The 24,166-nt window shown below is 42.8% G+C and overlaps 1 protein-coding gene across 2 annotated transcripts; it reads left to right on the forward strand.

The window, feature by feature from the left end:
- The first annotated feature begins 6,751 nt into the window (after nucleotides 1-6,751).
- HSF2 (heat shock transcription factor 2) lies at nucleotides 6,752-23,657 on the forward strand. Of its 2 annotated transcripts, XM_074862397.1 has the most exons (13): nucleotides 6,752-6,940; nucleotides 10,968-11,076; nucleotides 11,284-11,411; nucleotides 12,212-12,336; nucleotides 14,521-14,596; nucleotides 15,643-15,704; nucleotides 15,816-15,900; nucleotides 16,783-16,952; nucleotides 18,216-18,485; nucleotides 19,023-19,128; nucleotides 21,609-21,662; nucleotides 22,276-22,351; nucleotides 22,704-23,657. In XM_074862397.1, exons 1-13 carry the CDS (start codon nucleotides 6,794-6,796, stop codon nucleotides 22,991-22,993), a joined length of 1,698 nt encoding a protein of 565 aa, XP_074718498.1. In that variant the 5' UTR covers nucleotides 6,752-6,793; the 3' UTR covers nucleotides 22,994-23,657. The 2 variants fall into 2 exon arrangements, with proteins under 2 accessions (XP_074718498.1, XP_074718500.1); XM_074862399.1 differs by lacking the exon at nucleotides 21,609-21,662.
- Nucleotides 23,658-24,166: the final 509 nt, after the last annotated feature.

Below are 24,166 nucleotides of genomic sequence, written 5' to 3' on the forward strand. Positions count from 1 at the left end.
CCTTGCTGAAGGGAACTAGAGGACAGCTGTTTTTGAACAGTAACATGGGGAAACAAGCTTTGATTCTTCAGAGAGAAGAAAAGATTATTATGTTTATGGGTCTTCTTTAGTAATATAACTAGTAAATCTGCAAGTGGAAAGTTCTAGTGGTTCTCTGTGTGTGTGACTGGCTTGGTAGAAGAATTTAGTATACAGCTTTCGAGTACAGATTTGGGTTCATAATACTTGTCACTAATACAGAGCAGCATAGCCTGAGACTTGTTCCTCAGCACCGAGTGACAGACCTTAATGATAAGTAGGGAAATTAAATATTAATTTGTTACGTGTGATGTCCCTAAAGGAGATCACCTTGGGATATGTTTGAAGCTCTTATCTAGAATAGGGGAGAGGAGGAAGTGATACATTGCTGAGACTACATTAAAGTTTCAGGATAAGGTATCAAACATACAAACCGCAAACAGAATCTGCCAGAACTGTGAAGCCCAGATGTGCTGCCTGTATGTAGTTCTTACATCTGCAAAATACAGAAGACTACCAGTTGCAGCTTTATCTTTATTTTTTTTTAACATACGCTCTCAACATAATGGCCCATTTGTGTGGGGAAGAATAAGCAGCTAGCAAGAAAAAAAAATTGATGCAAATTCAAAAATAGCTTGATTATTTTGCTAGCTAAACAAAGGTGACGACAGCTGCAATTGCAGTTGCAGCATAGATAGCATTTCAGTCACCAGCTGTCCACTGAACTGTGGTGTGTGGCTGCTACAGCAGTAGTTTTAACCAAATTGGGAAGGAAATAGCCAAATCCTGTGAAAACTACAGCAAATCATTACTTTCTCTAGTATCTCTCACAATACAGGAAAACTAGTAATTTGGGTCACATTTTTCTGAAATAAAGTCCTTTTTTTTCCCCTTTATAAAAACTTACAGGAATCTGAACAAGCAATGAACAACAGTAGATTAGACATAGACATGGAAGATTACAGTTCCACCTGTTCAGATTCAGGTAAATTAGATATGGCTTGTTCTATTTTCAGGCTGAGGGTTTTCCAGTTTAAACAGGCTGAAGAGAGTTGGTAAGTGGCCATTAGCAGGGGGAGAGCTATGGCATGACAGACTCCACAACCACAGAGCAGGTGTTTTTTGTCCAATCAAATCATATATCTGAATGGCTTTAAGAAGCAGACTAATCTAGTATAATTTATTCTTGAAAATAAACTTCGTTTTAAAACTTAATAAGAACACCGTTAATTTTACATGTCAAGTATATGATTACAGTTGCTCACTGGTACTTTGTGAAGAATTTCTACTGTGCTTTTGATGAGGGTAAACCAATGCAAGGGGTATTCTTTGAAGAAAGCTTTCCCATGCTCTGGAATTGAGCTGGCAGAACCGTTATTTTATGGAGGTCCTAATGTTTGCAATGGGAAATAGCATGAAATGGAGGCTTTTGAATAACTAAATCATGAATGTAGTATGTTCTTGTTAAACTAGCTTCAGGTTAGATAACAGCTTCTTTTTCATGCCTTACTCTGATTTACGAGCCCTTCATTGCCATAATGTTCATAACTTCTGTGTTACGAAATCCTACTTGAAGAAACAAAATCTTGAGAAACTGTGCTAACAGTTTCTCATATCAACTTTTCATTTTGGAATAAAACAGTGTTAAGTTTGGATGACCAAATGAGCACATATGCTTAGGGTTTTTTTACTATAGGAACTGTTTCCACGATTACCAACACACGGCCACAGCGAACTGCTCTAAAACTTCTATAAAGTTTTATGCTAGGCATGCTGCCCATGAAGACTCCTTCCCTTTTTTCCCAAATCTACCATTCTTCCAAAAGCTTCAATAAAAAGGTTAACATTGCAGAAAGCCCTGATAATCTGGCCTGAATTTGGAACTCCTTAGTGTGTTAAGAAATGGGTTTAGACTCAAGATTATTTTTTTTAGTCTCCTTTTCAAAGGTGCAGGGGTTTTTTATGTCTTCAAGCATTTTAAGACTGGAATTTTCTAAAGAAACTGACTGCATTTAATTGAATGCTCTCTTAGCTTGTTTTAAAACATACCTGTTCCAAGTCTGTAACTCTTTTCCTCACAGTATGAGAAAACAGTCTGTTAAGATACACTGAGCATTTTCATTGAGTAGAGAAGATTTTGTCTAACTGGGAAAAGCCTAAAACAAGCATTCCTCATACATAAGCAAATAAGAAATGGATAACACTTACGTGCCATTTCCATAGCAAGCTATTTTGATGGGTTAGTAGTTAATATGAATGTAGGTCTGAATTTTCCTTTCAGGAAAAAAAAGCCATTGATCGTGAATGGCAGTGGGTTTCAGTTATCATAGCTTAATTTTAAATATACTGTGGGGAACAGTTATCATAAAGACTGGCAGTCAGTTTTAAAATTAAGTTATTAGACTGCCATTGTCTGTTCGATATCCGGTGTGCTGACTGTGCCATCTGCTTTTCCTGCAGGGCATGTGGAGAAGGAAAATTAATCCCTTAGCCACCCAAAAAAAGTGAACAGTACTTGAATCAGATGCACAAGGACAGCACAAAACTAACTGAAAGGATATTGGCTTTGGAAGAACAAACTCTTCAGAAGCTCTCTGAAATGTCACTGCTTTGCCTACGCTAGTCGGTTTCATCATGAACACAGAAATCTCAAAGGCTGTTCGGGGAGGTTTAATTTAAAGCTAGGCCTTTTAGAGCCACTTTTAATTCAAGGAGATCCTAATATACATGCAGAGTTGGGACTCCTAGGAACACTTTCAGTTATTTAAATGGTGTAATACCTTTTTTTAAAGGTGAAAGGCTTGCATCAAATTTGGCTGTGAAGTGCTGTCCACAGTATTTGGCACTACAGACATTCCAGGATGGTTTACCTGTGGCCTTCTGTGCTTGTTCCAGGGGAAACATAGGTGCAAGATCACTGACTGATTTGTCTTTTGCTTTCACAGGGATCAGTATAGACAAATCAATAAAGATGACTGGATCTGAAACACAAAATTATAGCGTGCCTGAGTTACAGGATGACTGTGTCCTTTGCTAGAACCTTCAGATGTCATGCATGTCAGTCAGGACAAATAGTGATCGCAAAAAGAGGAGAGTATTGCCTTGAAATCTGTCACCCTACCTTTGTCTCCCTTGCCATTTTCAGTTGCTTGGTTTGCATCGTGCTGTTTGTCTTATGGAAAATCTATAGACTGGTATCCCTTGGAGCGTTGACTTAGGCTTTACTCAGAGTCTGATGTAACAGGAATTCACACAGATTGCGCTTCAGACTTATAAGAGCCATAGTAACAGCCTGCAAGGCAAGCTTGGCTGTTGACCCTTGCTGTGTATTCCACTATGGTGGAAGAAAATAGGAAGCGAGAGAAGATAGGTGAAGTTCATAGCAGAAAATAATTGTTACAAGAGGGCTGTTTTGTGACCTCTTTTTGTAAGTATGCTGTAGAACAAAGAATCCTTCTCCCAAACTGTTTCTTAAACCACATCAAAACTGGGCTATCAGGGCCAAAGCTCCTTTAAGAGAGTGTGGGATGGCTGTGGGGTTGCCTGCTGCTCTAGCATGAGAGGAAGAGACCAGTGGTGGCTGGGATTCTAAGCATACGTGATGTCAAAATAAACAGGTAGTGATATGAACAGATAGCTAGCTTTATTCCCTTGGCTTCCTGCCCAGATCTGAGGTGCTGCTACCTATATAGCATCTCTGTGAAAGCTGTAAGAAAGAGTGCTGGAAATTAGATGTTCCCTGTTGGCAGTGCTTTCTTAGTCCCCAAGTACTAGGTCTCAGCTGGAACTCCTGCCTGTGGGGGGACTGTGGGCCCTCGGGAGGGGGAACGAGGTGGGGGAGGAACAGCATCTGTTGGGGCTCAAGGCATTAGTTGAGGGGTATGGGAAGAGATCCTTTCTTTCTGGATTCCCAGCATTTCACAATACCTAAAAAGTTTTACAGTGTTGTTTTTCTGGGGAGGGGAGGGTGAGAACTGTATTATGAAAGATTTAAATAGCTTGACCTGTTTCAGAACTGATAATTACCAGATTTCTGCAAGCTGAATGGAGAAAAACTTTACTGCAGAGAGGAGAAGGATGATTGATAGCACTGTCTGTGAAGATAGTGGGAAGTCAAATAGCCGCAGGTTAAAGACTGGTGAGTTCTACAGTTGCTGACTTACAAAATAGCGTAACGGGAAGCTTTATGAACGTGGGCAAGCAATTACCTTGTGCTCAGACCTTGTAAGATAATAAAAAACTAATTGAAGCGTTACTTGAGTTGTACATCGCTAACGTTTTATGCTAAGTATTAAATTAATAACTTTCAGTTCTTGAGCCCTAAGGCTTCAAAAAAAAATATTTTCCCTAAGCTGAGGTTTGGCAAGAAAGGTTAAAAGACTTCCCTCAACTGTAAGACATTAGAAATCAAGTTATACAATGGTCTTTCTCACCAAGATGATGTGCTATCTACTAGTGAAATGCAAAAAAATTAAGTGCATGGTTCCACTGCTGTCTGAGCAAAATATATTGATACAGCATTTTCCTTTTTGAAATAATTCATCATTTAAAAGCACAATTTGAAATATTGTCCAACAATTCCTATTTTCAAATGTGTGTTGTAAAGCAAAAATGTAAGGTGGAAAGCAATACTGTGTCCAGATTAAATCACAACCATATTCTCTCTGCTTATCTAGCATTTGTAGCTAGATAAATGGAACCTGGTAGGAGCTTGCTGCATGCACATTAGGATGAAAAATTATTTGGACAATTCCTGTAAACTTGTGCTTAAATTTAAAAGGCATTCTTTTAAGTTTTATCATTCCAAATGCTGACCCTGAAAAGCTAAGCCATAAACTTAGTAACTGTGACTTCTCTCAGGAATGATCTAGCGGTTGTCAGTCAATGGGTTTGTTATGGGCTGTTGTAGCCTACTAATGCTATGAGAAAAGAGAAGCTGTGTGTTATACAGCATCAAATGGAAATATTTAAATTCACTTTCCTGCAGGCTACCAGGCTAAAGGTTCTCAAATTTTTCTCCCCTGCCATTGTGCTTTTATTCTCACTGCGAACTGAAGCAGATCAAGCTGACCTTGATTCTTTGAGATTTTTTTTTTGAGAACTCTCAACAAAATAAAACATTGGTATCACTGTCAATTGATGAGGATTTGTTGTGAAAATACTAGTTTTAGTTACATAGAACACTTTTTTTAAAAATTATTTGCAATTCAGTTTTGCAAAATACTTGGTACAGTATGGAAATAATTTTATTGGATTTTACCATTCATTAGGCTATTTTCCTAGAGATATCCTTTTGATTTAAATCAGTTTCTTTTCAGAGTCTCTGTAGCCAGTAAGTCTGAAGTCTAAACACAGTTTGATTTGGAGAGAGGGCTCCTTAGGGACTGCCTGACTTATTTTCTAGAGTTAGCTTGGATGTTTCTGTTGTGCATATGCTTATATTAATATATGTTCTTAGATCATGTGTATAATGATTTACCATGCTGTGTGTGCCCATGTTTTTCAGAGGAATAGCTAGTTCTTGACCTTTCTGAAAACACAGGACTAGGTAGCCTTTATAAAGGCACATTTTCTGCACCTGTAAGGTGCTGTCGAGACCTTGCCAGCCTGTTCTGCTGCCCTCCCTGGATCCCAGTCACCGGTGAGAGCAGGCTGCTGAGAGATAACCAGCAGCAGCAATGACTGTTACGGCTAGCTTTGAAAAACCTGAACAATTTTGTACTTATTTTCATTGAAAATGTCATCAAACTGAGGAACTTGAAAACTTGGAACTCAATTTATTTTTTTAATTATAACTACCCTGAGAAGCTTGAGGATGATGGGGTGTCTCCAGCTATGCCTACACTGGCAGTAACTTGCCCAAATGGAAGTCAAGCAGTAGGTCCAAGGGGAGGATGCTGAGGCTTTTTGGCTGGTGCTACCTCAGCTCTTGCCACTCTCCCTCTCCACTATATGTTGGATACTTCCTGAAGGGAAGGGTGCACGTAACCTTTCTTTCTTCAACTGAGGGATGCCCTAAGGAAGTGATACTGTCCTTAACATATTATACAGCTGCTATTAACACACGGGGTTACAAGAAGTGTTAATCCTGTCATGTGTGTAGTGCTGGGCCACGCGGGGGGGACTGATGGACAGCCCTTAGAGCTGCAGACCTCTGCGCGCCCTGAGCAACGGGCTCGACAGGGGAGTGCCCAGTACCTGCAGTTATGGTTACCTGCTCTGTCCTGCGTGACTTCTGCGAAGGCGAGGGAAAGCCCCTCCCTAGAGGCTGGAGAGCGGGACCTCCCCTCAGCCTCCGGCCGCTTCCCCCCGCACCGACGCCCGAGCGGGAACGGGCGCCCCGCCCACCGTGTGGCTCCACCCCCCGGGGAGAGAGAAGCGTCCCCATTGGCCCCGGCCCCTCCATATTTGCATGGGCGGGACCCACCCGTCTCGGCCTCCCCCTCCGCGCACCGCCCCTGCCGGGCGGGCGGCCGGGCCCGCGCTGTTGTGACACGTGCGGGCGGCGCACGTGGGGCCGTTATGTAAAGCGCAGGGTGGAAGGGGGCGGGGAGGCGGCGGGGCGGCGCGCACGCGCGCGCGCGGCGGGCCGCTGCGCATGCGGGGGTCGCCCGGCGCGCAGGCGCGCGCGTGGGGAGGGGTGGGGGGAGGCCGGGCTGGGTCCTCCTCCTCCTCCTCCTCCTCCTCCTCCTCCTCCTCCTCCTCCTCCTCCTTGTTCCCTCCCCCCCCCCCCGCGCCCCTCCCCCGGCCAGACGGCGGAGGCTCCCGAGCGACAATGAAGCAGCAGCAGCCGCGGCAGCAGCAGCCGCCCCCCCAGCCCCAGCCGCCGCCCTCCGCCAGCGCCGGGGTCCCGGCCTTCCTCAGCAAGCTGTGGGCGCTGGTGGGCGAGGCCCCCAGCAACCAGCTCATCACCTGGAGCCAGGTGCGGCGCGCGCCGGCCGCGGCGGTTGGCGGCCCCGTGCGCGGGGCGGCGGGAGGTGCCCCCCCCCCCCCCCCTTAGCTCCGTATTCCTCCGGCGGCGCCGGGCAGCGGCTCCTCCCGCGCCCTGCGGGCACCCGGGGCCCGCTGGGGAAGGACCGGGAGGGGGCGGGCCTGCCGCGGGGCCCGTGGCGTCGGGGCGGGCAGCCGCGGGCCTCGGCGCGCGTGGGGAGGGTGGAAAGACCGGGCACGGCCGCTGGGCTCGGTCGGGCTCCCCTCAGGCGGCCCGAGGGAGCGCCCCCCCGGCCGAGCAGCTCTGGGCCGTCGCATCTCTCCCAGCCCCGACGGGGCTGTTGGGGAGAGGCCGACTCGCCTCGCCGGCCCGCAGCCGCTGCCTCGTCTCTGGCTGCGGGTACCCGGGGAGTACGAGCGCCGGTGCCCGCCGGGGAGGCGCGTCCCCTGCCGGGGGGGGCCTGTTGGCCGGCCCCGGCTGAGCGGGCTGGGGGCTTCCCCGGGAGGCTGTCGGCGGGCGCTGCTGAGCTTGGCGAGGGGGAGGGCAGGGATCCGAGAGCGGTCGGGTATTGCGGTGCGCTGACACGCAGTTTTTATTAAGCGTAGCAGGGGAACCGCAGAGCCGCGGTGGAATTGTGAGTTCGTAAATAACAGGGGCTCGCCCTCGGGGAGCCCGGGGCTGTGCGACAGCGTCCTGCTCCGGGGGAAAAGAGGGTCGGGGTGTTAGCGTCTCCAGCACGCCAGACAAACAGGGCCGCTGTTCCCCCGTGCGACACCGATCCGGGGCCGGCGGCGTTGATGGCGGCCGGGCCGGGCCGGGGCCGGGGGGGGCCGTGCCGCGCTGTGCCGCCCGCGGCGGTGGGGGCGGGCGGGCGGCCACGTGGGGCCGGCAACTGCTGCCTCGGGCGGCGGCTGCTCACCGGGTCTGGTGTCCACCTGCTGGAACGGGCATCCCCTGCCCCCGCCATCCCCGGTGTGGTGCTGGGGAGCGGCGTGGCGGGGATGGATCAGGGGCACCTCTCTGGAGAAGGTCAAACTCGGTACCCGTCAGTAGCTGGAGGGGGTGGGGGCGGGGGGACGCACGTGAGCGTTGATCTGCTTCTGTTTATTCCAGTAACTGAAGTCCCTTTCCTCGGAACTGCAGGTTAAAGGCGTACAGTGGCCGTGTTGATATACATCCACTTTGATTGTTTAAAAAAGAAAAAAAAAAAGGAAAACCTGGGTTGAATGTCCTTTCTTCTTGAATCCTATATGTTCAAATGGAGGCTGTTGTAGTGAATAATAAAGCAGCATTATCAGAGCACAAAGTTTATAAGTATTTTGAGGTATTGGAAGGTAGGAAGTAACCACCTTCTTACAATGTAATGAAGGGCTGGTAAGTTTGCTGCAGTGAGCATCATTAACTCTTGTGATAAATACTAAGCATTTTTTATTAATAATAATTTTTCTCTATTTTAGATGTTTTAAAAATAATGTATATTTAAAAAATCCTGTTCCCAAACTGTATCAACATCTTCAAGTGGTGTTGAGATGGCAGCTCTCAGCTGAGTTTATTTTAAATGCTCAAGCAATGATCAAATGTCGTCTTAAACATTTTACTGATAATGAATTACCAGAAACTTCAGCCAGAACTTCCTGAAGAAGGAAGCAGGTAGATTACAGCAGCTTTTCCTTCTATTTTTTTTGTTTTTTTCTGGAAGAGGGTTGCTAAGGGCTATATGAAGATTCAGATGTTCTCTATCTTAAGAAGTGCCACCTTACGCCTTTAATGGAGACTTTCCAAATCATTGCTTATGCTTATCTCAAGTAAGCACACCAAGGCTATTAGGTATTCTTGTACGATTTTCTTAATTAAAAGTAAAGACTAATTGTTTGAGATTCTGTAAGGCTGTGAAGGAAGATCCACTAATCACAGTTGATGCTACTGACATGCAGCACTTCTTGTGTGAGGGAAGGTATTGGGATCATTTGGTACACAAGTGATGACACCTTTGAAAAATATGCTATGTCAATATTATGAGGTATAGGGGAGGAAGAGTACAGTTACTATAGTATTTACTTTCTTCATGTACAAATCCGTATTTGTGCTGGAGCACCTCCCTTATGAGGATAGGCTGACACAGTTGGGGCTGTTCAGCCTGGAGAAGAGAAGGCTCCAGGGAGACCTTATAGTGGTCTTCCAGTACATAAAGGGAGTCTACAGGAAAGGTGGGGAGGGACTCTATCAGGGAGTGTAGGAATAGGATGAGCGGTAATGGTTTTAAACTGAAAGAGAGTAGATTCAGATCAGATGTAAGGAAGAAATTCTTTCCTGTGAGGGTGGTGAGACACAGGAACAGGCTTCCCAGAGAAGTTGTGCCTGGAAGTGTTCAAGGCCAGGTTGGATGGGGCTTTGAGCAGCCTGGTCTAGTGGAAGGTGTCCCTGCCCATGGCAGGGGGGTTGGGACTTGGTGATCTTTAAGGTCCCTTTCAACCCAAACCATTCTATGATTCTATTCTACGATATCCTTAGACTGTAAGCATGACCACTATCTGAAACTGAACAGCCAAATTTTACCTCCCTGCATACATAGTGAAGCCACGGGTATGTGTTGTCTGTGGAAACATGTACAAGGAGAACCAAATGAAGTACTTGAAAGATTGCTGTGTGCTGCAGTCAGTAGCGCTAGGACTTGAAAACAGTATTTAGCTATGTAGTAATTCTTCAGTGAGTTCAAGTCAGGCCTTAACTCTGTACAGCTTTGCTGTAAACGACTGTCAGGGCAACAGGAACGAGTAGATGTGTTTCCCAGATTTTTCTGTGCTAGGCCTGAGCAATGTCAAAGTGACAAGGAAGTGAGGTGCTGCATGAAAGCTGTCTGTTGGTGTCACAGGTAGTGCCGCTTGTTTGAGTCCCTTCAGCTGGTGAGTTTCATTAATGCATTGGCTAAAATGGTCTGTTCCTGCCCTTTGCTTCCTCTTTCCCTTCTGCTGACTGATTCTCAGCAGGAGGTAGGTAGGCATTACTGGGAAGTTTTCATCTTCCTACCCTCCTCAGTCTTAAGCTTCTAACTCAATCCCATGGTGAACCATTTATAAATCCTGTTTCTGATGGTCCTTGCTGGTTTGTCAGAAACAAGCTCTTGGGCAGGGATTTTCACATGGTCTCATGGTTGGTTCTTCAAGCTTCTTGGAATCATAGAACTGCTGTCATTTGGGGGTAAGAAATAAATGTGACTCGCTGAACTAAAGGGCTTCTAAGAAGATGCAGCATTACTGTTGACATTTGTTGAAGGTGATAGGCTTCTCATTAAATACAGTGTGAGAGTACTTTGGATGTACAGACAAAACCTAAACCATTTTGAAGTAGCTAATTAGGATTTTGCCAATTACTTGTGCTTTAGTTAATGGAGCACAGTCATTGAAGAACAGAGAGCTTAGCCTTCTACTTTAGTCAAAGCCTGTGGATGAAATAAGAAAATCAGTCCTCCCTCACAATTGGTACCCCGGGAGGAGGGGGATAGTGCCTTGGGTGGTTGGTTACCTTTTGGGTAACTCCAAAACCTAGTGGACACCCTCAGCTCTTTGACAGCTCCATCTGCTCTCCAAGTTCTATCAAACTAATTCCGCTTTTATACTGGAAAGCAGAAGGGACTTTCAGCTGGTTGGTGGTGTTTTTTCCTTGCACTGTCTCTTTGTTAGATTCTTTCCCAAGACTTTGAAGCTACCTACAAAATGGATAGTATTGTCCTGTAGTGAAACTGTGATAATTGCTGGTAAACAATTCATTTCTTGAGGAAGCAATGAGTGACAATAGAGTTGTTCCCCTTCATATATGGATAGCGACGTATACTGATAACACTCTGTTGCTTTGCAACTGCGGGGTTTGTACACTTTCTGTTGTGGAAAACTGTAGCCAAGCAGATCAGTTACGTACTGCATGCACAAAGGAAACATTCCTATCTGATGATTAATTCTAAAAGCCCAGCGTGTTTTCTACAACAGTCTTTAAGTAGCCTAATGTGTCTCTCTTATTTTAGAATGGCCGGAGTTTCTTGGTGTTGGATGAACAGAGATTTGCAAAAGAGATTCTTCCCAAGTACTTCAAGCACAGCAACATGGCAAGCTTTGTCAGACAGTTAAACATGTGTAAGTTCTTGGGTTTTTGCTTTCTAGCATAGTTCTAGATCCTGTACGTGTTCAGTTATAGACAGTGGCCTTCAAGCAGTGGCTTCTGTTCTCTGCAACTAGGATACTGTCTCATCCTCAAAACTGATAAGAAGATAGTTGGAACAGCATAGTTTGAATTTCTTAATATGAGTTTTGAGAGGGCTTTTTTTTCTTCTTTTTTTACAGATGGCTTCCGTAAAGTTGTCCATGTTGATTCTGGGATTGTCAAACAGGAGCGAGATGGTCCAGTAGAGTTTCAGCACCCGTATTTTAAGCAGGGCCGGGAAGACTTGTTGGACCATATTAAAAGGAAGGTTAGTGAAAACTCAATATGTGGAAAACCTGTGCGAGTAAGTATGAATGAATAGCAAAGTTCATGTCAAGTTAATTTCAGGATTGGGAGTGCAGATAAGTTTGGGGAAGCAAACTGTGCTGCTGTCATATATATCTTGACTTGCTTTAAGATATTTTGGGGGATTTGACTAAGTCTCCTTTATTTAACCTGCTTTGCTGTCATTATAGTAAGTTTCACAGGTGGCAAAAATGAGCAAGTTATGCAAATATGACATTTTGCAAATGGGTATTAGAAGTGCAGAGCATGCTTTGACTTTACCATCAGTAATGCAGCAATCTGCTTGTTTATGTAGCTTGTTTCAGAACAAGCTGTAAGCATTAAACTTTTCACCAAAGAGAACGGGGGCAAACCTATAAACAGGTTTGTTATGCTGCTAAATGTGGTTCTGGAATATGCTCTGCTGTTAACCATGAGTCAGGTGAATATAGATACCGAATAGAAATACAGCGAGTTAAACTGTGGAGAGAGGGATGTACTTACTAACATTGGGTTACTGTGAAGCAGTTAGGAAGTAGAGCACTTAAGAGAATGCCTGAAGAATCCGTATGTACACAAATGTAACAACTAAAGCTAATGTGGTGACAGCTGTAAGAATAAATTTCTGTGTGTTTCTGTATTTTTTTTATTTGATGCTTGGTTTATTATTAACTTAAATGCAGTTTATGAATGCTAGAAGAAAAAATACTTGATCACCAAAAGAAAATAACAGTTAACAATGAGTAAAGAAAAGTGTTGTTTCTGGATTCTAATCTTTTACAGGTTTCTTCTTCGAGACCTGAAGAAAACAAGATACGTCAGGAAGATATCTCCAAAATAATTAGTAGTGCTCAAAAGGTGCAAATTAAACAAGAGACTATTGAATCTCGATTGTCTGCTTTGAAGAAGTAAGTTGCTCCATCAGCAGCTGATCCCTAAACTTGAGTAATTCTGATCATTACGTGGCAGGGGGGTTGGAACTAGGTGATCTTTAAGGTCTCTTCCAACCTGAACCATTCTATGATAATACATAGCGGACAAAGACTTAATTTTAGGTGTTTCTTGATTTCTTACTGCTTTGGGAAAATAAATTTCAGTATAAGAATTGTATTAAAAATTGAATATTCTGATATGGCTAAAAGTAATAGGGAATGTTGGTGTTTGAAGAACTGTCTAGTAGTGGGCAATTAGATAACACCTTTAATAACAGCTCTATAAGAGTTAATACCTATGAAAATATGTTTAGAAATCCACTTTGGAAATTCATTACTTACCTCAGTGGCAGAGGTACAGAATATAAAATCCAAATAAATAGAGTATTTTTAGAATTACATTATAACCTATTTAGTAATTGCGGTTTATTTTAACAGTGAGAGAGATGTGTGTCATGAATTGCTTAACCCTTAGCGTATGTAGATACAGGATATATGAGCATAAACTCATGCATTGTAAGTCACAGCACCTCAACAGTAACTCTGTCTCAGGACTCCTTAACTTACATTAAGAACGTAAATGATTGTGTACCTCTGTGCCAGAGGTCACTGATTAGTTCAAGTTTTAAGAAGTAAATGCTGTCATTTCTAGTTTTCAGTTCTAATTACTTGAGTGATAGAATATTAGGAGGCAAACTTACTTTGTCTAGGAAAAGCCTTTATTAGAATCTGATCAGTCTAGAGTAACAATGTTCATATTCATCCTTTCCAAATCATAGACGAATTTAGAGTGGAAGAAACCTCAGAAGGCTGTCAGGTCCAAACCCCTGCCCAGAGCAGGGCTGACTTTGACTGAAACGACTTCTGGTTGCTAATGACCTGCCAATTGTGGAGGTGAAAAGATAGAATGGTTCCGTTCATCTTTGACATCCATATTGTTGACCCATGAGTTTAAAATGATTGAAGTAGAAACTGGAGCTAAATCAGAAGACCTAGTCCTACAAAACATGTTAATAAAGATAGTGAGGAAATTGAGGAACTTCAGAATCCCGAACCTTAGTTAAATTTGTCATGGAACTGTGGTCTGAAATTGTACCTTGGACATAGGGCAGTTTGAGGAGTGAGTAATAAGCTTCATCACACTGCATATAAACAGCTGTTTCTGAAAGCTTAGCTTAAGGTTTCCTAAAAACCCAAACACCAGAGGAGAGATTGTCCTTTTTTGGCTGTGTTGAAAACTACACTGCAAAAGAGAGGAGGGCTGTATGTTGTCTTTCCTTATTCATTGAAGCTTTCAGTAGTCATTATCTACCTCCTTAATATGCTTTATGCTGTTGGAAGCAGCGAGATCATGGATAAAATAGCAAGGGACACTTTACAGCAGTTCTTACACTGTCTCCATAACTGGAGTACTGGAACAACCAAGGTTTGTAAAATGGCAGTGTTTCATGAAAACTGCCATCTCTGCTGTGCTCCTGTTATTTTTTAGCAGCTAACATGCCCTTTACTGGAGCTAGTAGAGGCAACTGTTAGGATGACCTACAGCTGCATGTGTGACTTGAGAGCTTGTTCTGTAAAGATGCTTTCAAGGTGGATGTACAGTTGCTGACAGGTGGCTTGTGTCTAGCAAGATGTGTGTGAAGGAGGACAAACAGGCTTGATATGTATGAACTCTTTTTTTTTTTTTTTTTTTTTTTTTAAGTGATGAGAGAAACTGCACTCTTATGCTGTTTGGTCCTTTGCTGCTGCCAGGAACAAGTTGGATGCTTGATTTTTTTTTTTGTTTGTTTTATTTAATTCCTTAGGATTTATTTACTAGAAGGAAGAGGAAAAGATAACTTTGTTATGGGAAAGGAAACAAAATAGTTGATTTTTAAATGCTGAATGTATGTGTAATAAGTATTGCCAAATCTGGAAATTTTTTTTTTGTTAAAGGGGGCTGGAAATTCTCTGCAGGCTATTTGATGTGTTTGGGTCTCCATTTTGTAATTATTTGCTAAGGCTGCTGACTGTGTGACACACACACACACACCCCCCCCGAATCTAAAAGCACATTTCAAAGAGCTTTAATGAAGCCAACTAATCTTTAACAAAAAATACTAATGTAAATATTTTAAAACATAGTTTTAATTTGACTTTTAAATCATTGTTTTCAAACAGAGAGAATGAATCCCTTTGGAGGGAAGTGGCAGAACTGAGAGCAAAACACTTGCAACAACAGCAGGTTATTCGGAAGGTAAAGCTTCATTCAGGTGTCATATGTGGATGAGTGAGTGAGTGCCGCTGAACTAGGAATACTGTGCCACATGTTGTCTTGCCTTGCCCTCTGTTTTTTTTTTGTAGTGTGTGAAATGTCTCTTTAATAGAAAAAACAAAAGGGTGGTGTATAGTGAACAAATCTTTGTGAAACAGTCAGTGTATTTTATGGCATAAGCACAAGATAAGGCCAAACTCCTGTAAACATTTTCAAATAAAGAGGTTCAAGAGCATCACATCATTCATTAAAGTACCCTTAAAATGGTCCGTGCATCTTTCTATTACTTCAGGAATTGCATGACTAATATTCTGTACTGATAATATATTAGCTTAGTTTAGTTTAACAGTTAGATTTATGATCCACCAAAACTGATGTAAATGCAAACAGTTTACACATTATTTTTTTTTACGTATCAGACATAGCATCACTGAAAACAGCCTTGTGGCAGAGACTGTTACTGATTTTTTTTTTCCAGTTTGTTCAAGCCAGATGCATACATTTAATCCTTAAATTTAAAACATAAGGGAAGAAGGTCTTAACATTTCAAAAAGAAAGGCAGTTGATGAATACTGTTACTTGTACATATATTTTTTTCTGAATCTGTCAAAAATGCCTTTTACCAGGACCAGTATTTACAGATATAGGTTACATATACAGTCAACATCCCTGTGTGCCTTCTGTCATTGCTTGTTAGAATTCTTCTAATAGTTTGAGTTACTGGATGTTTTTCCGTGTGCTGTAGGATGTCGTGTAAAAGTCTGCTCTTATTGACTGCTGCTTGAAAAGCCTTTCTCAGACAACTGAATAACTATTCTTTTTAAATGTTACCAGCGGTGTTTTCTATTCTACCACGATTTTTAACTGTTCTGAACAGTTCTATATGGAAGTTACTACACAAAATAATTGTTCTGCTGTTTATGTATAGATTTTATTCTTGAAGTCTTCTGCTGTAAGATACATTGGTACTCTTTGACAGAAACAATTACAGAGTAGAGCGACTAACAATAGTGTTCTCTTCCTTACAGATTGTACAATTTATTGTTACCTTGGTGCAGAATAACCAACTAGTGAGCCTAAAACGCAAGAGGTAAATATGGTCTTGAAAACTTGCTGTCCGTCAATATACTGACATGTTTTATTGACTAAAACCAAAGAATTAGTTTCAGGATGGCTTTCTTCCTTTACTCTTCTGATTTAGGCCTCTACTTCTAAACACTAATGGGCCTACAAAGTCAAATGTATTTCAACACATTGTGAAAGAACCAGCTGAAAGTAACCACCATGTAAGTTTTCTTTTATGCATACTCTGTGTTGTGATGAAGGAAGGACAGGAGGGGGGCAGGCAGATCAGGTAGCTTGTCTTAGGAGGAATAAAACATAGCTGTGTACTGAGAGCTATCAACTTTCAGAAGTGACACGCCATGTTGTGTTTCCTTCAGAAGACAAGTGTGTTGATGATCACCATTCACTTTTCAATATAAGCATGTATAAGCTAGTTAACTGTGTATTAAATACAGCTTGTTGTGATCCCACTGAAAGCAGTTTGCTTTGAATAGCCGTGCTGTTAGAAATAGCATATGTATGTTGTGTTGTTACCTCTGGGAGTTAGGCGCCCCTGGCCCTACACAGGGACAAGGATCCAGCGTGTTGCTCTGCAAGGCAGTATCCAAGCCAGCAAAACCATGTCAAGTTCCTGTGCCATTTGAATGTGTCATGACGCTGAAAGTTATTTTGTGCTGTCCAAGTAATGGTTGGTGGGGAAATCATTAGAATGAGTGCTGTAGCATGGTACTAGAATTAATAGCTTTATAACAAAGTACTATTTAAAGGGCAGTCACTGTTTTAATATTTTTAGTTCTTGTGTAGTCCTGTTGTCGCAGCTTTTTTGTTGCTTTTGCTGACAGTGCTAGTATATTTTTATTTCTATGCCTGTAGTATTTGCCAGCCATTTTTTTTTTCTGTAGCTGCTATTCTCCAGCTTGTTCGTTTATTTGTATGGTTTTTCTCTTAAATGTAGATCTGTACAAACAGCTTGTAATCTCTGAGGTTTAGGAAAGCTCTTACACCTCTTTAGAATTGAAGCATTGTAAGATACAATGATAACTGTCAGAATGCTGAAGCTTATTGTCCCTCTGTCCCCTGTCTCTTTTAAAAATAATTCTCAGGTACCTCTCAACAGAAATGAGGGCTTAAAACAAAGGGAACAGATTTCAGATGACATCATTATTTATGATGTCACTGGGCATGTGGGTGATGAAGAAAATCCCATGGGTGATGAAGAAAATCTTCCCATTAAACCAGAAGCAAATGAAGATATCACTTCAGATTCTTCCAAGTAAGAAGTCTCTAGAAGTCTATGTAGATAATTGGCTTCCAGTGTATGCAATAATTCAGATGTATTAGATAATTCTTTTTTTAATGAAGTGACCAGAATTATTCAGTACTCCTTCACATATAGAAGCTTTCATCTGTGAATTCACACTAGGTTCCAATTTACTGACCTCCAAATAGTTAATTGACTGTTGGACTTTTAATATGCTGAGGATAGAAAGTAGTGGGAAGCAGTCTGTGTTATTGCATATTTACTTGTCCAAAGACAGAGTAAGTGATGTCATCTTACTTTTGGTTATGAATACAGACAGGAATGACTTCCCTTGCTTTTACAGATTTTTACGGAGAATGATTTGCATGTGCTGTTTGTCAAGTGTTGGTGTGGTCTTTGAACTTTTATCAAGCCAGTTAATTTCAGGGTTTTTTTTCAGTCCCAAGTGTTTTGTGACTGTGTTCCTTCCTGTCTGTACTTAACACTATAAAAGTAATTAATCTTTCAGCTATGAGCAGTTGAAACTTGGTCCAGGGATTGTGATGCAGCTCTCTTCCTGAGTTGCATTGTATTGATAGGGCATGTATTATGCCTCAAGGAATAAAACTTAGATATTTCTAGCTTGGTACCTGAACTCTTCTTGTTCAGCTGATGTCTGGGAATGCATTCTCTGATAGAAAAGCTTCCTGAAGATAAGGCTATGATGGAGAGGCAGCACAACTAACAGCTGCTTAAGGGTTAAGAAAACCAGAACAGGGAGGAAGGCAAATTATTTGAGACTCTTTCTTGATTTTTAGGTTGCTTTCCTGGTATACATAACAAGGTTAATTAACTACAACACTGTTGACTGAGATTCTTTGTTATGCATGTTCCAGAGTTGATTCTGTTCAACAGGAAAGATGCAAAATATATATTGTCTGTCTGGTTTGATGGCCTCATATGCTTTGGTCCACTTGGTACATACTTTACATTTATATGCAAGCTTATAGCTGTTCTAATGCAAAAACTATCAGTGTTCCTGTATCTTTTTAGTAGCTGTTATTGTGATCTAGCACAACAGTGTCTGTTAGCTGAGCTACATTAACTGCATTGACTGTTACAGCACCATATCAATGGAATATAGAGAGTATCTTGCTGTGTTTTGTATTAAAAAGCAGTAGGAAAGTTTATTTATTTGTAGTAGCTTGACTAAAATGAGAAGTAACTAAATCTGTGGAATAGTACCGATTTAAGTAAGTGTATGAAATGCTTTAATTCATTTGTCTCATATTACAGCTGTAGTCATTCTCCTGATATTGTAATTGTGGAAGATGATAACGAAGAGGAATACGCCCCCGTAATTCAAGGGGATAAAAGCACAGAATCAGTTGCTCTCCCACCTCATGATCCCCTCAGCCCTGTCAGTGACAGTACAAACCCACTCATGTCAAGTGCTGTACAGCTGAATAACCAGTCAACTTTAACTGCAGAAGATCCAGTCTCAATGATGGATTCCATACTCAATGAGAATGGAGTAATTTCACAGAATATAAATCTTCTTGGAAAGTGAGTAGCCTGATCTTTTGTTTTTTCAAGTATTAGAACTGATTGTTTGAAGTAAAAAGAACTAAATAGTAGGTTCTATTGAGAACTACAGATTTATAGGTCACCTTTTAAGTATTGTAAGACAGGACCTCTGATTTTCTTCATGAAGCGAGTGAGTCGGGGTGGATAACCTGACAGTGTAATGTGTGGATATTGTTGTTTAAACTGTCAGGATTTACCTGTGTAGCTCTTGAAGGTGGATGGGATGCATTAGGGCTACCTGGATGCAAGAACTGCATCTCTGCTGATGTCATGTCATAGTGTTATGTTGATGTAATACCTATTTTGGAGCACCTGTCTGCTTTACTTGGGTTCTCCTCTAAAGATGCTAAAAGTTTTCATTTTTTTTACAGAGATTGTTTCTGATGAAAAACTTAGCTCATTCTAGTTCTGGTGAAGATTTTTAAATGCATGTAGTACCTCTGTGTAAAGCTTTATTGTGGATTTCTAATCCTTCTGTTAAGGCATACAGCAGTAAAATACTGTTTGTCTCTCTAGAGTGGAACTTCTGGATTATCTTGACAGTATCGACTGCAGTTTAGAGGACTTCCAAGCTATGTTATCAGGACGACAGTTCAGCATAGATCCAGATCTCCTTGTCGATGTAATTTTCACTGTTTAAGTATTTTGGTAATACACTACAGAAAATATTTGTGTGGGTTGTTACCATTTAAAATAGATTTAAAACACAACAGATATTGTTTTCTTTCTTTCCTTTAAAAAAGGCAAGTTATAAATATTTGCAAATATGTGTATCATAGAATCACAGAATGGTTTGGGTTGGAAGGGACCTTAAAGATCATCTCGTTCCAGCCCCGTCCAACCTCACCTTGAACACTTCCAGGCAGGGGGCAGCCACAACTTCGCTGGGAAGCCTGTTACAGTGTCTTACCACCCTCACAGGAAGGAATTTCTTCCTTACATCTGATCTGAATCTACTCTCTTTGAGTTTAAAACTGTTACCCTTCGTCCTATCACTACACTTCCTGATAAAGAGTCCCACCCCATCTTTCCTGTGGGCCCCCTTTAAGTACTGGAAGGCCACTATAAGGTCTCCCTGGAGCCTTCTCTTCTCCAGGCTGAACAACCCCAACTCTCTCGGCCTGTCCTCATAAGGGAGGTGCTCCAGCCCCCTGATCATCTTCGTGGCCTCCTCTGGACCCGCTCGAGCAGGTCCATGTCCTCCTTATGTTGGGGACCCTGGAGCTGGACACAGGACTCCAGGTGGGGTCTCACGAGAGCAGAGTAGAGGGGGAGAATCCCCTCCCTCCACCTGCTGGCCACACTTCTCTTGATGCAGCCCAGGGTACAGTTGGCTTTCTGGGCTGCAAGTGCCCATTGTTGGCTCATAGTTTTCCATCCACTAATGCCCCCAATTCCTTCTCCCCAGGGCTGCTGTCAATCCACTCATCGCCCAGCCTGTATCTGTGCTTGGGATTGCCCTGACCCATGTGCAGGACCCTGCACTTGGCCTTGTTGAACTTCATGAGGTTTGCACAGGCCCACCTCTCCAGCCTGTCCAGGTCCCTCTGGATGGCATCTCCCTTCCCTCCAGCGTGTCAACCGCACCACACAGCTTGGTGTCATCAGGGAAACTTGCTGGGGGTGCACTCAATCCACTGTCCATGTCACCAACAAAGATGTTAAACAGCACCGGTCCCAACACTGACGCCTGAGGAACGCCAGTTTCTGGGGCACTGGTATAATTCTCGGTGCCATGCCACTGCTCAAGCAAATGCTTAAGTTTTTGATTAAAGAATGGCTTTCTTAATGAGATAATGCTTATGTTTGTTGCTATGTAAACTCAAACACCAGTTAGATTAATGCTGTTGCTTTGAAATAGCCCAGTACATCATCTGTGGTCTTCTCAATGAACTGGGGTTGAAAAGGCTCTTGGCATTTATTTTAGAAGTCTTTCTGCCATTTCAGGTTATTTTTTAGGAGTATGTATATGTTCCCAATTTCTCTTCAGATGTTTGTTGAGTAGAATGGTCTAGGTTGGAAGGGATCTGTGCTTATCATCTAGTCCAGCCCCCTTGCTCAAGGGAGGGCCAACTTGAAAGTTAGATCATGTTGCTCAGGACCTCATTGACTCAAATTCTGAAATCTCTGAAGATGGGAGCTTCCACAGCCTCTCGGGTGCCTGTTCCAGTGCTTGACTCTTTGTGAAGAATTTACTTCAGTCAGTCACAATTTCCCCTGCTGCAGCTTGTAGCTCTTGCCTCTTGTCGTTTGTCCACTTCTGGAGTTTGTCTCCTCCATAACACCTCTTCAGAAGCAGTGGAAGAGTGCAGTTATCCCCCGTTGTCTGCCCTCTGCAGACAAGATCGGCCAGGCTCCCTCAGCCTCTCATGGCCTAAGCCCCCAGACACCTGTGGCCCTCTGGACACCCTCGTACTGGGAGGCTTAAAACTGGAGGCTCTTCCCCACGTGGCCTCAGGTGCTGTGCAGAGAGAAATGACTGCTTCTACTGACCTCCTGGCTGCGCACTGCCTGTCCCAGAGCATGCTGCCCTGGAGCAGGGCCCTGCTGCTGGCTCATGGGAGGGTGTTGCCTACCATGACCCCCAGGTCCCTCTCCGAGGAGCTGCTCCCTGTCTCTCTGTTTCCTCACATGGGCCAGTGCGTGAGGTTATCGTGTCCTAAGTGCATCCGGCTGTTGAACCGGACAGGGTGCCTGTTGGCTCCTCTTCCACCTTGCTGAGATCCCTCTTAACAGCGGCTTTCATGGCTCCTTCCAGTTTGGTGTCACTTGCAGATTTGATCAGGGTGTGTTCTTACTTTTTGTACACAGGCTTCTCTATGCAGCAATGTAAGGAGGAGTCAGTGTTTTCAGACTGCAGCAAACTGTCAGATGTTAATGCAGTTTCCTTTGTGACTGAGGTTCATGGAATTCCAAACCATTACGCTCCAAAGCTAGGTTGTCTTTGCGAAAGTGGTAACTACCTGTAAATAAACTCTAATCCTGATAGAGGGTGAAAACATTAAATATAGGGATTATTCTCACACAGGCAGATGTGATGGTCTTGTATTCTTACTAGCAACATCGATATACCTAAAACTTGATGTGTTTTGTCTTATTCAGCTTTTTACAAGCTCCGTGCAGATGAATCCCACAGATCATATCACTAATGCCAAAGTAAGTCTTAAATCCATTGCTCGATGTACACACTAGTGAGAGATGCAAACATTCATCCTTTATTGTTTCCTTTACTGGTATAATAGCACTTTTTTCATGCCCTGGCTTTGAAGGCTTTCCATGAGAGTAGGAAGGCTGCAGCTGAATTCATCCTGTTTGTTAGGTTTTGTGCAGAAAAGGGAAAAGCACACTAACTAGTGTCGTTTAAAACTCATACTACCTTGAGGCCAGTATCTGTGTATTGTACCAGGCTCTTGACTTTTGTATCCTCTAAGATTTTAGCACTTGGCAAACATGGTACATACTTTGTCAGAATGGTTGCACCTGTATTGTCTGGTGGGAAAAGAAAGACAAGAATAAGCAGCAGAGTGAAGATCTAGCTCTTTGGATTTGTCTTGTTCGTTTATGGGCATTAGTTTTGGTTCTTGCTTGAGTCAGCCTGTGTTTACATTTCACACTTTCTCAGCCAGGGTCTGTTAGTGTGGGTAGCTGATATCACTGCATCCCTTCAGAAAGAAGAACTTAATTTTTTTTAATAGTTGGTCAGCTGTGTGCTCTAGTGACATTGGAAAAGGCTTGAAGTGTGTGTTGAAGATTTTGCTTTTGTTTCCAGATGGAGACAAAGGGAATAGAAATCACCAAGAATAATGCTGGTCCCACAGCTTCACAAGTTTCCAAGCCTAAATCAGGTGAGTTGCAGTGTTTTGCTGAAGAAGCATTGTTCTAAAAACCATCTTGGTTATTTGCTCTTTGCCTGGTTTTGTGTCATGCTGATAAGCAAATAACTAAAACACTATATTTGCTTTTTATGTTTTTGGCACTGTACCAGGTGCAGAGAAGCTGTTCTTTTTTGCAGGAGAATCTGAACAAGTAATGTTATATGCATGAGTGTAACAATTCTTCAATCACTCACTTAAACACCTATAATGGTTTTTATTGATTATTCTTTAAATAAATTCTGTGGGTTGGATTTTGTTTTTTCCTTCTGCATGTAGAAAGGCCTGTGAACTGATCACGGTTTGGGCATTTCTTTTCCCTTAGATAAGCAGCTCATACAGTACACAGCGTTTCCACTCCTTGCATTCCTTGATGGGAACCCGGGCTCTGCCATGGAGAGTGGGAGCTGGGCGGCTGAAACTCCTTCGGCTGTTGACAAATCCCTGGAAGTGGACGAGCTCCTGGAGAGCAGCCTGGATCCCGAGCCCACCCAGAGCAAACTGGTGCGGCTGGAGCCGCTGACGGAGGCAGAAGCCAGCGAAGCCACGCTCTTCTATCTATGTGAACTTGCCCCGGTGCCCATGGACGCAGACATGCCCTTCTTGGATAACTGATGTCATGGGGACTCTGTATATAGTCATGAAGATGAACTATTTATTTAGAATATTGTTTGGTATATGAGTCTTTTGTAAATCACTGTTTTATGTAACCAGATAACGTGGAATCTAAAATACTTTTCCTATGTTACTTCCTCCAAGCAGTTGTTTAGGGACGTGGTTAGACAGGCTGTTGGGCACAGCTGGCACTACCACGTCAGACTGTTACTGTCCTGCTGCCAGGTACTTGGTATGATACGTATCGCTGAAGGGCCCAGCTAACTGAACACTTGTCAACAGTAAGCTTTGATTTTATGATTTCTTATACTTCTGGTCTTACATATGATGGCATAAACTAGTAGTGTACGGTTAGGGAGCACTGACTTTCTGTATCTTAGGTTTTCTATTTTTTACAATGTTTTATTTAACAAACATGAGGATTTTTTTGGGGGTGGGGGGGACCAGGACCTGATGTAGGCTTTTTTTTTTCCCTGCTTGAACTGGGAACAAAGTGCCTGTACCTTGCTCAATCTTGGTTCTGCCTTACTTTCACTTCAGTGGAAGTGCTCACACATAGCACAAACTGGGGAAAAGTTCTTTACAGCCGCCAGGCCCCTCAACTGCATGAGTGCTTTTAACCTGGACCATCTACTCTGAGAAAATAAATGTTACTTAAGTGTGACACTTGTTAAGAGTTGTCTCTTCTTGTGTGTGCCAGCTGGTGTTTTTCATGCCCTAGTAGCTGTGCAAGGAGGTAGGTCTGTCTGCTTCCAGGCATGGTTGGTGGAAAATAGTTTCATCTATCTCCAAACTTCAAAGTTTACCTATAAGCCTCCAAAACATGTGGCCAATGCAGCAGACTGTGTTTTCCTTTAGCAGTACACAATGTTTTCTCCTTTGCTTTCTTCTAAAAACTGTGGCAGAGCCCTGTAGCTTTACTTCCCCTGAAGAGCTCTACCCCTACTCAGTGTTTTCAGTGTTGCTTTTACCAAAGCCGCCTGCATTTGTTCACATGAACTTAACTGTAGTTCTAGCGCACAGCTGAATGCCAGAGGGGTCACTGCAACACTCAGTCAAGGTGCAGTTGACACTTTTAACTTCAATCATCTCACCCTGAGCTCCTGATTTAATATAAACAGTAAGTTAAACCATAACTGAAAAGTTTTCTTCCCTTTCTGCCCTCAAAGCTGT

This window comes from Strix uralensis, chromosome 3 (genome assembly GCF_047716275.1).
Source record: "Strix uralensis isolate ZFMK-TIS-50842 chromosome 3, bStrUra1, whole genome shotgun sequence".
NCBI classification, from domain to species: domain Eukaryota; kingdom Metazoa; phylum Chordata; class Aves; order Strigiformes; family Strigidae; genus Strix; species Strix uralensis.